The 14,051-nt window shown below is 35.8% G+C and overlaps 1 protein-coding gene across 1 annotated transcript; it reads right to left on the reverse strand.

The window, feature by feature from the left end:
- Nucleotides 1-3,552: 3,552 nt before the first annotated feature.
- On the reverse strand, nt 3,553-13,593 carry dclre1b (DNA cross-link repair 1B). Its single transcript, XM_028453363.1, has 4 exons — nt 13,229-13,593; nt 12,264-12,429; nt 8,388-8,570; nt 3,553-5,473 (listed from the first exon to the last, which is right to left on the reverse strand). Exons 1-4 carry the CDS (start codon nt 13,412-13,414, stop codon nt 4,395-4,397), a joined length of 1,614 nt encoding a protein of 537 aa, XP_028309164.1. The 5' UTR covers nt 13,415-13,593; the 3' UTR covers nt 3,553-4,394.
- Nucleotides 13,594-14,051: the final 458 nt, after the last annotated feature.

Genomic DNA, 14,051 nt, shown 5'->3' on the forward strand with positions numbered 1-14,051 from the left:
ACATTTGCACTAGTTTTTAGGGTCTTTTGAAAGCCTTATCTCAGAAAAAAAAATTCTCAATTTTTTCAACTTTTATGCCCTTTTATCCTTACCTCTGATTTGTGGTGTTTGTCAATTTTTCTCTATTTTAATGCCTTACTGCATTTTCACAACAGTTTAAGTGTGCACATCATATTTGTGCTAGTTTTTTGGGTCTTGTGATAGCCTTATCTCAGAAAAAAAATTCTCAATTTTTTCAACTTTTATGCCTTACTATAGCCTTACCACTGATTTGTGGTGTTTGTCACTTTTTTCTCATTTTTCATGCCTTACTGCATATTCACACCAGTTTAAGTATGCACATCATATTTGCACTAGTTTTTAGGATATTTTGATAGCCTTATCTCAGTAAAAAAAAAAATCAAATTTTTTCAACTTTTATGCCCTACTATAGCCTTACCTCTGATTTGTGGTGTTGACATATTTTTCTCATTTTTCATGCCTAACTGCATTTTCACACCAGTTTAAGTGTGCACATCACATTTGCACTAGTTTTTAGGGTCTTTTGAAAGCCTTATCTCAGAAAAAAAAATTCTCAATTTTTTCAACTTTTATGCCCTTTTATCCTTACCTCTGATTTGTGGTGTTTGTCAATTTTTCTCTATTTTAATGCCTTACTGCATTTTCACAACAGTTTAAGTGTGCACATCATATTTGTGCTAGTTTTTTGGGTCTTGTGATAGCCTTATCTCAGAAAAAAAATTCTCAATTTTTTCAACTTTTATGCCTTACTATAGCCTTACCTCTGATTAGTGGTGTTGACATATTTTTCTCATTTTTCATGCCTAACTGCATTTTCACGCCAGTTTAAGTGTGCACATCACATTTGCACTAGTTTTTAGGGTCTTTTGATAGCCTTAATTAAGAAAAAAAAAAAAATTCCAATTTTTTTCAACTTTTATGCCTTACTATAGCCTTACCACTGATTTGTGGTGTTTGTCACTTTTTTCTCATTTTTCATGCCTTACTGCATATTCACACCAGTTTAAGTATGCACATCATATTTGCACTAGTTTTTAGGATATTTTGATAGCCTTATCTCAGTAAAAAAAAAAATCAAATTTTTTCAACTTTTATGCCCTACTATAGCCTTACCTCTGATTTGTGGTGTTGACATATTTTTCTCATTTTTCATGCCTAACTGCATTTTCACACCAGTTTAAGTGTGCACATCACATTTGCACTAGTTTTTAGGGTCTTTTGAAAGCCTTATCTCAGAAAAAAAAATTCTCAATTTTTTCAACTTTCCTGCCTTACTATAGCCTTACCTCTGATTTGTGGTGTTGACATATTTTTCTCATTTTTCATGCCTTCCTGCATTTTCACACCAGTTTAAGTGTGCACATCACATTTGCACTAGTTTTTAGGGTCTTTTGAAAGCCTTATCTCAGAAAAAAAAATTCTCAATTTTTTCAACTTTTATGCCTTACTATAGCCTTACCTCTGATTTGTGGTGTTTGTCACTTTTTTCTAATTTTTCATGCCTTACTGCATTTTCACACCAGTTTAAGTGTGCACATCATATTTGCGCTAGTTTTTTGGGTCTTGTGATAGCCTTAACTCAGAAAAAAAATTCTCAATTTTTTCAACTTTTATGCCTTACTATAGCCTTACCTCTGATTTGTGGTGTTTGTCACTTTTTTCTAATTTTTCATGCCTTACTGCATTTTCACACCAGTTTAAGTGTGCACATCATATTTGCGCTAGTTTTTTGGGTCTTGTGATAGCCTTAACTCAGAAAAAAAATTCTCAATTTTTTCAACTTTTATGCCTTACTATAGCCTTACCTCTGATTTGTGGTGTTGACATATTTTTCTCATTTTTCATGCCTTACTGCATTTTTACACCAGTCAACTTTTGCCTTACCTAACTGGTGTTTGTCACTTTTTTTCTCATTTCTTTATGCCTTACTGCACATTATATTTGCATTACTTTTTAAGGCCTTGTGTTTGTCATTTTTTTTCAAATTTTTCACTTTTCTTACATTTTTATTTGCCTTACTGAATTTTCATCCCATTTTAAGTATGCACATCATATTTGCACTAGTTTTTAGGATCTTGTGATAGCCTTATTTCAGAAAAAAAAAAATCCAAATTATTTTGATTTTTATGCTTTAATATAGCCTCACTTCTGATCTGGAGTGTTTGTCATGTTTGTCTGAATTTTTTTTAATGAATGTGAAGCACATGCTTCACATTTATGAGGCTGCAGGTTCAATCCCTGGCATCTTCACTATTTTGTTACTTCTACCTTCAACTGATAAAACATGACCCAAACATTAGTGACCAACATGTAGTGTAGCAGTAAAACAAACCCCTAAAGCACAGCTGATCCACCACCACGTCATTCAGCTTTAGGCTGAGGGACGTGTGGTGCCATGATGTGAGGAGTCATTTCTGTGTGAAGTTCAGAAATCTCAGAAGTTTCACGCTGTGACATCATAATGTCATCAGTCATCTGTTGCTGGGCTGGTGAGAGTTGCTGACAGGAAGTTGCTCTGGTGATCATAAAGGATGAATGATGTTTTACTGCATGTTGGGGAGGGAGTAGCTTTGGGATGTGAAGGTAATTAGTGGCACTAATGTGAAAATGTTAATGTACTATAGATTAGTAATCACCATGTCGGGATGACAGTCCAGTAACATTCCCTGTGGTCTAAACTATAGGAAATTATCCAAACAAGTTCATTTTGTCTTCTTTTTTTAAATATGTAATGTTTAATTTACTGTAATTTATTTTTTAGTTAATTAGATCTCCTAAACCGCAGGGTTGAGGCGCTGCAGCGTGTTTCTGTGCTACAACATCCACAACAACCTTGTTTTATAAGTCACTGTAGAAGATGGAAGCCAACATGCTCCGTTATCAACACATTTCACTAGTTTGGATTTCTTATTCAAATCCAAACTTGTGCAAGAAACATGGAATTCTCATTCAAAAACACATCAATAATACCATCTTACAACCAAAATTCAAACTGAAAAAAATGAGAATTTAGAGGAAAACAACTACTGCCATCCTTAGGTAGGATAAAAGTATTGCAGTAGCCTAGAAATATCTTTCAACAGTGGTGGAAGTTAACTCATACATGTGGATTTGTTGGGTTTTTTTCTTCAGAATGTTTTGATAGTGCTTCAAGATGACTATTGTTGTAAATTGTGCTACATAAATAAAGTTGCACTGAATTGAATACAAACAAATGGTCAAAGGCTGGAGAAAGCTCAGAATCAGGTTATTATTTGCCAAGTACAGTTTAAAACAGCGAAAGGAATTTGACTAGGCAGTTGGTGTGAAGAACAACAACAAAAAAAGGGGAAAATACAGAAACAACAATAATAATAATTATGATAAATATAAAGGATAAGGGATACATAAAGGATAAATATATACACATTTACAAGTGCTGCAAGTAATATTGTCTTTATGGAGGTTAAATGAGTTATAAATTCATGTTGATCGATGCTCCACTTTGTGATCTCAGTTGATTTAAAGTCTTAAAATAATGAGTTTCAAAACTACATGTAATCATTATTGTGCTTTAAATTTCCTAGCCATTGTGTTATGTTTTATAGCCTTTTATATTGACTCAAACTGTTGTTTAAAAGTAGACTGATTACATTAAACCTCTCCAACAGTATTCTTTATTTGCTTTATTATACCTGTCAATCACTCCAAACAAACTCAATGAGTCCATAAATATTGTGAAGACATTTTTCAAAATATATAGATCCATTACAGCATTTGTTCACAGTGGAGAATACAAATTAGCGGAGTAGTTGAAATATACAGATAATACTATGAAGGACTTGGATAATCAAAGTGTCAAAGAAGATAAACCTTAGGACTAAGACACGTTGGAGAAACAAATATATACAAACCTATCTTTGATGTTTTATAAATGCATTTAACAGCAACAACAAAAAAATCCTGTATCAAAAAGACAAAGCAAAAAAGCAAAAGTTAAAATAAACATGAATACATTTAAGCCATTTTGTCAGATTTTTGTAACAATTGACTGTCAAACACAAATCCACAAACTAAACTAAACTCAAACCGCTCTGATACGGTAAAAATAGAAAGATAAGGCCAGTAGATTAAAACAGACAGACACCACAACCACAAAAATCACATGACCTCAAATTTAAGGTTCTTTCTTCCTGAAATTTGTAGCAGATTTGTTTTGTTAATGTTTGTTTGTTAGTGCTTAATAGAGCAATTCACCAAATATCATATCTTTATTTATACATCCAACATGTAAGCCTATCTTCCTTTTATAGTCAAGTCAAACAAAAGAATAGACAAAGACAAAGAAACGTTGCAAGAGATTTACTCTGGTACTCTTACTATCCTAATACTAGCTACTTTTTTTTTTTAGGTATAAGTGGAAACCTTTGAAGAAAACTCCAAAGAGAAACACCCTGGGGGTTTAAGTCCTCCTCAGAGACAGGCAAGTTCTTTAAAAGTTCATTTTCTAGCTCTAAGTACTGCTGCTCAGTTAGGGAACTGGGTGAAGGACAAGAATTCAGATCAAGGTCAACATGATTATCCATAAAGTGCTGAGTCGCCGGCTCCTCGTCCAAAATGACCATTCTCTGTGCATTACCATTTCTTTGATGGTAATGGTTGGAGATTTTCGCATTAGCTTCAAAAGGCCGTTTTGTAGTTGTGGCAGAATTTAGGTTGGTTTTACAGCTTGGCACCATGACAGAAAGAATAGGTGATCTCCTTCTGTCTTCATCTTCTTCTGTGTGTTCATCAATGTTCTGGCTTAGGTCCATAACGATACAATCAGAGTCTGTGTTATTACTTTCTGTGTAATCGTCTTCCTCAGATGCCTCCTCTTGCAGTGGGTTCAAAGATTCTCCAGTGGATTCCCTGGATCCTCTAATTGGTGAGTCAAATATCACGCCCCTGGGCTTAAGGGGTTGAATGTTTCTGTAACAAAGACTCACATAGGCTGATGAGGGAAGCTGCTCCTCAGGCTGACTCAGCATGTAGCGCCGGACTGATTCAGGTACGAGAAACTCATGGCGCTTTTTGTTTGGCAGTAAAGCAGTGAGACCTCCTGGAAGCATGTTTCCAACCAGAGGTACAAGAGAAGTAGGACGAAGTGCAGAGACAAAGTCCTCCAGTTCTTGATAGGAGGAGTGGTCCGAGTAGGGAACCACATGGATGGAAGGATGGAAGGAGACCAGGGGCCTGCTGGTGGGTAGGATGGCCAAAGTGGGCTGTTGTTTGTTCCAGTCACTCAAAGCTGCAGAGCAAATCTTGGACTGTGTGACTACTTGGATACGTCCAGCCCCAGGCTCTGTGGTGAACACGTCTGGCATCTCCAAAAGTTTGAGCATTTCCATCCTCTCCAGGCTTACCTCCACCCAGGTTTTAAACTCAAGTGCCAGATCCACCAACAGACTCTCTTTACCAAGTGTGTACAGACCTGCCAAAACCCAGTGAACAGCAAATCACAAGACAAAAAACAACAATGTTTTAACATCAAACTTTAATTATGTGTATATGAAAATGTATGTTTCGTGCATGTAAACTGTTTATCTGTTATGTTAACTGTTTTGTGAAAGGAAGCAACCACTGATATGAATTATGACAATTACGGGGGTGGGAACTTATAAGTTTACTTCCTCCCACTCCTTTTTGAGTTTATGTATATATGAAAGTATGTTAATTTGAAAAGAGTCATGTGTATATGTAATGTACATTGAATTCGGAATAAATAATCAATCAATCAATCAAACTTTGAAGTTACAGGTTTTAAGTATTCAAGTTATTGATCGGCCGATGAGAGAATGTTTCTGAAGTGTCAGTGTACAGCTGGGGGGTCAAACTCCAGTCCTCGAGGGCCGGATTCCTGAGACTTTTAGATGTGTCCCTACTCAAACAGTCCTGGTGGAGACCAATGTGTTGTGATCAAGCTCTGCAGAAGCATGATAACGAGCCATTCATTTCATTCAAGTGTGTTGGAGCAGGGACACATCTAAAAGTGTGAGGAATCCGGCCCTCGAGGACTGGAGTTCGACACCCCTGGACTGTACAGAGAGAAAAAAAGGGTTGATTAGGCGATTATGCTGATAAAAATCCATCCTTTGTGCAGAAAAGAAAATGGACTTGACCTAATGCCAATGAAAGCTCCTCGTGTCAGTGAGGGGTGGGTACACAACGATGGTGTCCGGTAGCTGTCAGACGATTCGCAAATACAAAAACACGAAGGCAAAAAAAAAAAAACCCCCCCAAAAAAAACAAAAGTCACTACAACATCCGTTGTAGTGATGCTTCCATTCATTCACACCTACCAGCCACCATACACAACAGAGTGTACATGAGTGCGGGCATATTAAAGCACAACATTAAGTGCATTAATTTTCACTTAGAGCCTTAATAACAACATATTTGCATACATGGACCTAAAGCCTCACTAAAGGAGCTCATCTATCAATCCCTCCAGGATTTTGCGATCGCAACTATTAACGCAAAATCAAGCAAACTCCATGAAATCAGTGCGGCATTGCAATTTTTCCAAAAGCCCATAACTTTCCTGCAACTTCGCTGCAAAAAAACATAAATATGCTGCCGCTTATCGTTATTTTTGACATTTTAGCAATTGTACTGTGGGAGGATGTACTATTGGCTTTGTGCCATAGACATATATATGTGGAAGCCGCATCGACTGATGCCGCCCACTAGGGCAGTGCCCCTACGTATTTTATGTCTATGCTTTGCACTGCTAACAAGGAACCTACGAAAATGAAAATGCCTACGTCACATCCTGTTTTCAACCAGTGCCGGGAGAAAGCATTCAATGGAGTCATATGCAATAGAAATACCTTGTATTTGACAACAAAAATATCGGCTAAGGACCGTGCAAAACAGTACCCAACGTTGCTTCATAAGAGTGGAGGTAAATTTTTTTGTTCAAAATGCAATGTTATCATCAAGCAAAAGCAGAAGTCGTCTATGGACAAGCATTTTGCTTCTGCAAAGCACGTTAAGAGAACGCAAACCAGTGCACAACCCCATGTGGGAGAACAAACTGGAAGCACACAATATCATTACATACAGTATGTTCATTAATGCTTTGTATTTTTATTTTATGTTTTTTATTATGCCTAAATAAATATGTCTTCATGACAGGTTCATGTTATGCATTTAAGATTCCTAAAGTTCATTATTGTTTACTGACTTGCACTTCTGATGATCATTTTGATTAAAAACGGTTGCACTTTTTGCATTCAGGGTACGCTCAGTGTATAAAAAAGTGTTTGCACGTTTTGCAAAATTGTGTTGACGTTTGCTTTAAAACAATAAAGCATATTTTTTCTTGAACATGCCTGGTCAATTGCATTTATAATTGGTAGGAAAAATGTACTTAATTGTGAGTAAAGTATGTTTTAGGGCTGAAAAAAATCGCTACTTTTTACCGCAACTTTTGGAAAAATGGCTCGCGAAATCAGGCGTTTCAGCCTGCAACTATCACAAAAAATTCCCGCGAAATACTGGAGGGACTGATCTATAACACAGCAGGCTTGGGTATTTACACGGATCAATAACTCAGATAAGTGTCACGCGCATCTTTCAGGCCCTATTTTGTGTGAGCACAACAGTTATAAACAAGGCCACAGGAACCTGGTCCTAATCGTGCAGACTTGGACCTACAGACTAAACAGGAGTTATGAATTAAAACTTAATGTAGCACTTCTATCTTTAGCCTGAGCAGCTATTACAGTCTTTACATTAGCATTCTAACCAACAAGGAAATGTTCCCCCCAATTGTATGCCAGTTCTTCGTTTCACATGAGACGTGCGACAGAGGTAAACATTGCGGATTTAAATACCTGGCAGGACAAGCCAGAGTTCAGTTCTCATCATAAACAAAGAAGTTGAAAATAAGAGGAAACGAAAATAAGCCCCTGAAACTGTTTGATTAAGATTAGTTTATTATGTGTAAAATTAGTCCAGACAGTGAAAAAACATGCTCAATTTTCACTTTTAATTATCTATTCTCCTAATTTGAAATGAAGCAGCAACCCTATTTTTGTTTTGCAAATGGGTGAACATTGTGCCTATAATTCTATGTAAATGTTCAGTTCTAATATATCGTCCAAAAATATTAAATATTGGAATATTAAAGAATTATTTCTAAAGTTTATTCAGTCAGTTATATATACGATAACATGTAGATGGTGATATAACTACAAAACTACTTAAATATAAATTACACAATCTGATTGGACATTTCCAGACCTTTGCATCATGAATTTTTGCTTACTGGACGTTCATGAATTTTAATGGAATAGTCCTGGTCGATAGGGCGTGAGGTGTTGAAGTTACTGTAAACTCACCAATGACAACGTTGTGGTTGGGGCGGCTCCGAATAATTTCTTTGATTTGTTGTGTAGCACGCTGCCTGGATGGCAGGGTGCGGTTGGGGTCACAGTTGGTGTTGTCGAGGTACAGGACATCTATGGTGGCGTGGGTCCTAAAGCATGGCTCTCGTAGCATAGAGGGTATGTATCTAAAGTCACCTAAAACATCAGGGAACAATGTAAACAGCAGGTTACAATAGCATTTTTAAGTGGTACCTAAAGCTGCTGGAGATGATTTTTCTATTATCAGATATATACAGTGTAGTGTAGACCAGTGGTTCTCAAACCTTTTTTGCTCAAGTACCCCCTTTTTGTTATTTCTGAATTCAAGCACCTCCTTTCCTCGACTACAACATTTTGCTGATAGAAAACTATTTAAAACACCTATAGAGAATAATAATGAAATGAATGAGCGATAACACATATTTGAAATAATCTCATTTTGTAAAGAAGTGGAAATAAACAGTATTTAGTGCTGTGGTTCCCTGCAACCTTTTTTAGACCATGACCCCATTTTGAAATCAGAAATTTCTGGCAACTCCAAAAACATTTTTTTTCTTGAATTCGTTTTTTGATCTTGTTTGAGCTCAGATATATTTTCTAAACTGCTTTTTAATTTAACTAGATTCATATTTGACAGTCAATGTATAGCACAGTTACATATACATTTGTTTAAGATAGTGTGTTGTTTTTATTTAGAATAATTTTAAAATTTCAAAAATCTATTTTAATTCTTCAGTAATTTCAGGCGACCCCACATGGGGTCCTGACCCCAAGGTTGAAAAACACTGATTTAGTGGCTCCTGAATAGATTGATTTCATTTTCACACAGGGCCATGTAGCTTTGGATTTTTTTCTTCCTCATTAATAAAACCCTTCATTTAAAAACTGCATTTTGTGTTTACTTGTGTTAATTTTGAGTATTTTTTTTTTTAAATTGTTTGATAATCTGAAACATTTTGGTGTGGAAAACATGCAATAAAGTAAGAGATCAGGAAGGGGCAATGATGTTGATAGGTTGTTAATGTAGTGAGTCCCTGTGACCCACAGGTGATGATTTGAGTGGGTCTCTGGGAAATTCAATGGGTCCCCAACAAAAAAAAATATTTCTTTCTATTTCTTATATTCTTCTATTTCTTAAATTGTGGTGTTAAACTCTCTTAATGGTGGTATGATATGGCTATAATTAGCAAATATACTCATGTACATTCAAAATGTATCTGAAATTAAACAAATACAATTTCAAATCTGAAAAGTTTATTGCACAACAACTGTCACAGTGGCAGGTTATATTGCACTTTTGTAGCAACATAAAAGAGCACCAAAATAAATGACTACAATTCAAATGAAAACAAAATGGTGTCTGTTGTACAAAAATAAATGATATATAACAGTGCTGATTTTAACACAAACAAAACATTCTCATCATCATGACAGAGTCAAAAAATAAATTGTCACCAAAATAAGAAAAAATCTTCTTGTCTGAAGATCAACTAAATCAAATGAAGTCAATCACTATGAAACTTCAAGCACAAAAAATTAACTTAACAGTGCAAAGTCTGTTGAGAAAAATAAAATGATGCAGATATGTTTGTGGCACTAAACTAGCATGTACACAAGGAGATCATGTCTGTGCTGAGTTAATGCGTAAAAGGGTCAGCTGACGGCTAGGTTTATTTTGCTAGTTACTGTGATTTTAAACAGAAGTTGTTGTTTATAATGTATCGTACCTTGCAACATCACTACTTACTACGAAGAAGTTTGTATCTTTGACTTAGGGCCCTATAAAATTCGTTTACATTTTTTCCAAACTTCGTTTTACAGTATTTTTTTCCCCAAATTCTGTTTTCCACTTTAATATATTCTTTAAAAAATTATGAATATTTCTTAAAAAACGGAATTAAAAAAATTGTTTAAGTCCTGTGAGAAAACAAAATAAATACTAATAAATAAATCATAATTAAACAAAAAATTATGTCAAAAATTAAGGGAGATACAATTAAAAGGTAGATATAATTTGTAGTGTCATGTATTATTCTGACTGCTCCTTTTTAATTATTTATATGTCATATAAAGATGTATGAGAACAGCATTAATGTCACCTGATTTCCTCTCAGGTATCAATGATTTACTGAATCTGGTCAGGTTTAATGATTAAATTTGATCAACTTAGTTTAAATGAACCTAATTTAAATGATCCTATCTTCTGTAGCTCTGATGAGAAGATATTAGAATGTAACATTCTAATAACGTTGTTCCAACGGACTTTTATTTTGTAAACCAGAAGTTCCCACTGAAACTGTTGTACTTGAGGTAGCTTACTGACTGTGAATAAGTACCTACAAGACACGGACAAAAGGCTGGAATAAAAACAATTAAATGACAACACGGACTGAGTTATTCTTAGTTAACCAGACACAACAGTTTGAACACTGAGCAGGTGAAGATGATTTAAGCTGATCACGTTCTCACGGAGCATCGCGGCGCTACACGGAAAACGGACGGAGCTTTACAGGGGGGAGGGCGGTGCACCTAATAAACGGTCCCAGGAAACATTTTGAAATGAAATCCACGTTAACTTGCTAGTTGTTGTTGTAGCGGCTAAACTAGCATGTACACAAGGGGATCATGTGTGCGCTAAGTTAATGCGTAAAGGGGTCCGCTGACGGCTAGGTTTCTTTTAACAGTTACTGTGATTTTAAACACAAGTTGTTGTTCACAATGTGTCGTTTTTCATGGGAAAAATGAGGTGTGTCCCTGGGACACATGGATAGTGGATTTACTGCGTCCTTTCAGGTTTTTATGCGTCAGGGACGCAGGACGCATACCTAGCAACATCACTGAAGGGGGAAAACACTTTTTCACTCCACTTAGGGATGTCCCGATACAACTTTTTTTATTTCAGATATGATACCGATATTGTAGCCTTGTGTATCGACCAAAACTGATATTGATCTGATATCAGCAAGAATCATACATGCTTTTTTTGTTTTTCTCTCTCTCTTCTTTAATAAAAAAAAATAATGATATTTTTCAGAGCGGAATGTTAGAAAAGGTTTGATCAAGTGATGTCACTCAAACAGAGAACAATAGTCAGCAACAGTAGGTAGAGAAAAACTGACCCATTTATTATTAACCAATTGGTTACATACATTTTAACCTTTAACATAAAATCTACAGTATTCTGCAGTTGAATAAAATAAAGAAAAAATGAATTGGGGAAAACAATTTTTTTAAAAATCAGAAAATCTGGAAATTAGAATCCGATATTCTTTTTCAGGATAATATTGGACAGATATCAGGACACCCCTATCAGAAAATATTGTATCGTAACATGCAAATAGTGAATCGTATCGTCAGATTCATGGTAATGTACACCCCTAAGACATTGTTTAGCTCAATCACCAAAGTGTAGATAAATCAAAGATCATTTGAAGCGATGTCCAGATACAGCTTTTTCACTTCCGATCCGATACCGTTATTGCAGCCTTGAGTATTGGCCGATACCGATATGGATCCAATATGATAACAGCACGAATCATACATACTTTTATTACTTATTTTGTAGTGTGGAATGTTTCTACAATTGAAAAAATAAATAAAGAGTAAATTATTATATCAATTATGATATCAGAGATTTTAGATGCAGTCCGATAAAATCCGATATTCGTTTTCTGGCTGATATCGGACCTATATCCGATATCAATATCGGATTGGGACACCCCTAATCATTTGCTTGATGATCATCCATTTATTGATCTATGAAGCCTACACTATGTCTTTATCTGATTATAAAAAAGCTAATTGTCTCCAACAGCTGTAATAAAGCTTGAACATATCTGAGAGACTGACCTGTGTAGAGTATGGAACCAAAGTAGCCTTCAAAAAGAAACATAACAGCTCCTGGACAATGGTTGGCATCAATCAGTGTGACTGTAAGCCTTTCTTTGCCAATGTCATCAAGTGGGAGCAGGTGTGGGTCGCCCACTTCCAGAGGATGAATCCACTCGTCTTTTACCTGAACACATGAGGAAGTGATTCATATGAGACCGCTGTAGAGAATGAGGTGTGACAGCCACAGCAACATGTTTAATATAAGGGTACAAGAACTCTCAAAGAGTGGCCTCGGCCCTTAAAGTAACACAACAGAGTCAGTCGATGATGAGGAGATTCCCTTGCTTTTCAACTCATCCCAGAGTTCTCACCAGGAATTTTTCACAGCACAGGCAAGGCAAATTTATTTGTAGTAGTAGTTTAATTTTATTGCAAGCACACAATGAAAAAGTGTACAGTATGTACAACATAAGACAATGATTCAAAGAAAACAGAAAATTCTCCGCTGCTCATAAGGGAGTGGGATGAAGTTTAACACTTGTTAATTCCCACCCCCTCTTCCAAAGTCTTAATACAATAGCTTACTTCCTTTGGTTTTTATCTACTTTCTTACATAACGCATAACACAAGCACATAAATCTTCATACATTTAAACAATATGTTAACACCAAAAATTCCAGCTCAACCAACTAATTTTTATAACCTTCAAAAATAATTTATATAGCTTTAAAAACTTAACTTCATTTTATTTGAACTACATTTATATTTGATAAAGTAAAAATATAGAATACAGTTGCTAGGATTGTGTATTGTGTTTTAGTTTTAAAAAGTAATTTAATAATAATAAATAATACATTTTTTTCTTCATCAATTTTTGGACATTAAAACACACACACACACACACACACACACACACACACACACACACACACACACACACACACACACACACACACACACACACACACACACACACACACTACCTTCAACATGAGGCGGAGCAGGGAGGCGCTGACCGGGGAGCAGTAGATGGGTCTGTTGCTCCACGTGGAGGACAGACCCGTGGTATGGTCCGCGTGCAGGTGGGTGAGGAAGAAGAGGCGCGTGCCAGGACTCTTCCTCACCTGCCAGAAGTCCACAGCCAGAGGTGTGTGCGGGATGACCGGCATTGTCTCTACAGCTTATCTTTACACATACATCACATTACAAATAAAGACATTGAAGCTCTTAAAACACGTCCACGCGACGTTTTCGTCGGTCCTTGATTCGTAGCTGTTGTTAAACCTTAAAACCCCGCCATTTCTGTTTTTGTTTACGACAGGGAAAGACACTTCCGGTTCCTCTGCTTGTGAAGTTCTTCTTCTCCAGATTATTGGTTACTACACGGAACTTTTAGGTGTATAGCGCCACCAACTGTCCTCGGCAATATTACACCATGCCATTGACCCCCTGTTCTGTGATGTCCTGTTGTTGAAATTGCATAGTATTCATTTTTGTTCCACAACATGCTCTGGGTAGAATTTTATCTAACCACGTGAATACATGTGATTGAATTGATTTGATTTATTTATTTCAAACATGTAAAGAAAGAAAAAAAAAAAGAATGAAAACAACAAAAACAGTTATCATGAACAAAAATACAGTCACTCATGTGTTAAAAATAAATAAAAATAAAAGGAAAAAGAAAAATACAAACAAGGTTAATAATTAACTGTTAACAATGTCTTGCATGTACGGCTACTTTACATGCTCCGATTAAGTATTTAAGTAATCCTTCCTCTTTTTACATTATAATGGGAAAATATA

The sequence above is a fragment of the Gouania willdenowi genome, chromosome 7, assembly GCF_900634775.1.
Source record: "Gouania willdenowi chromosome 7, fGouWil2.1, whole genome shotgun sequence".
Lineage (NCBI taxonomy): Eukaryota > Metazoa > Chordata > Actinopteri > Blenniiformes > Gobiesocidae > Gouania > Gouania willdenowi.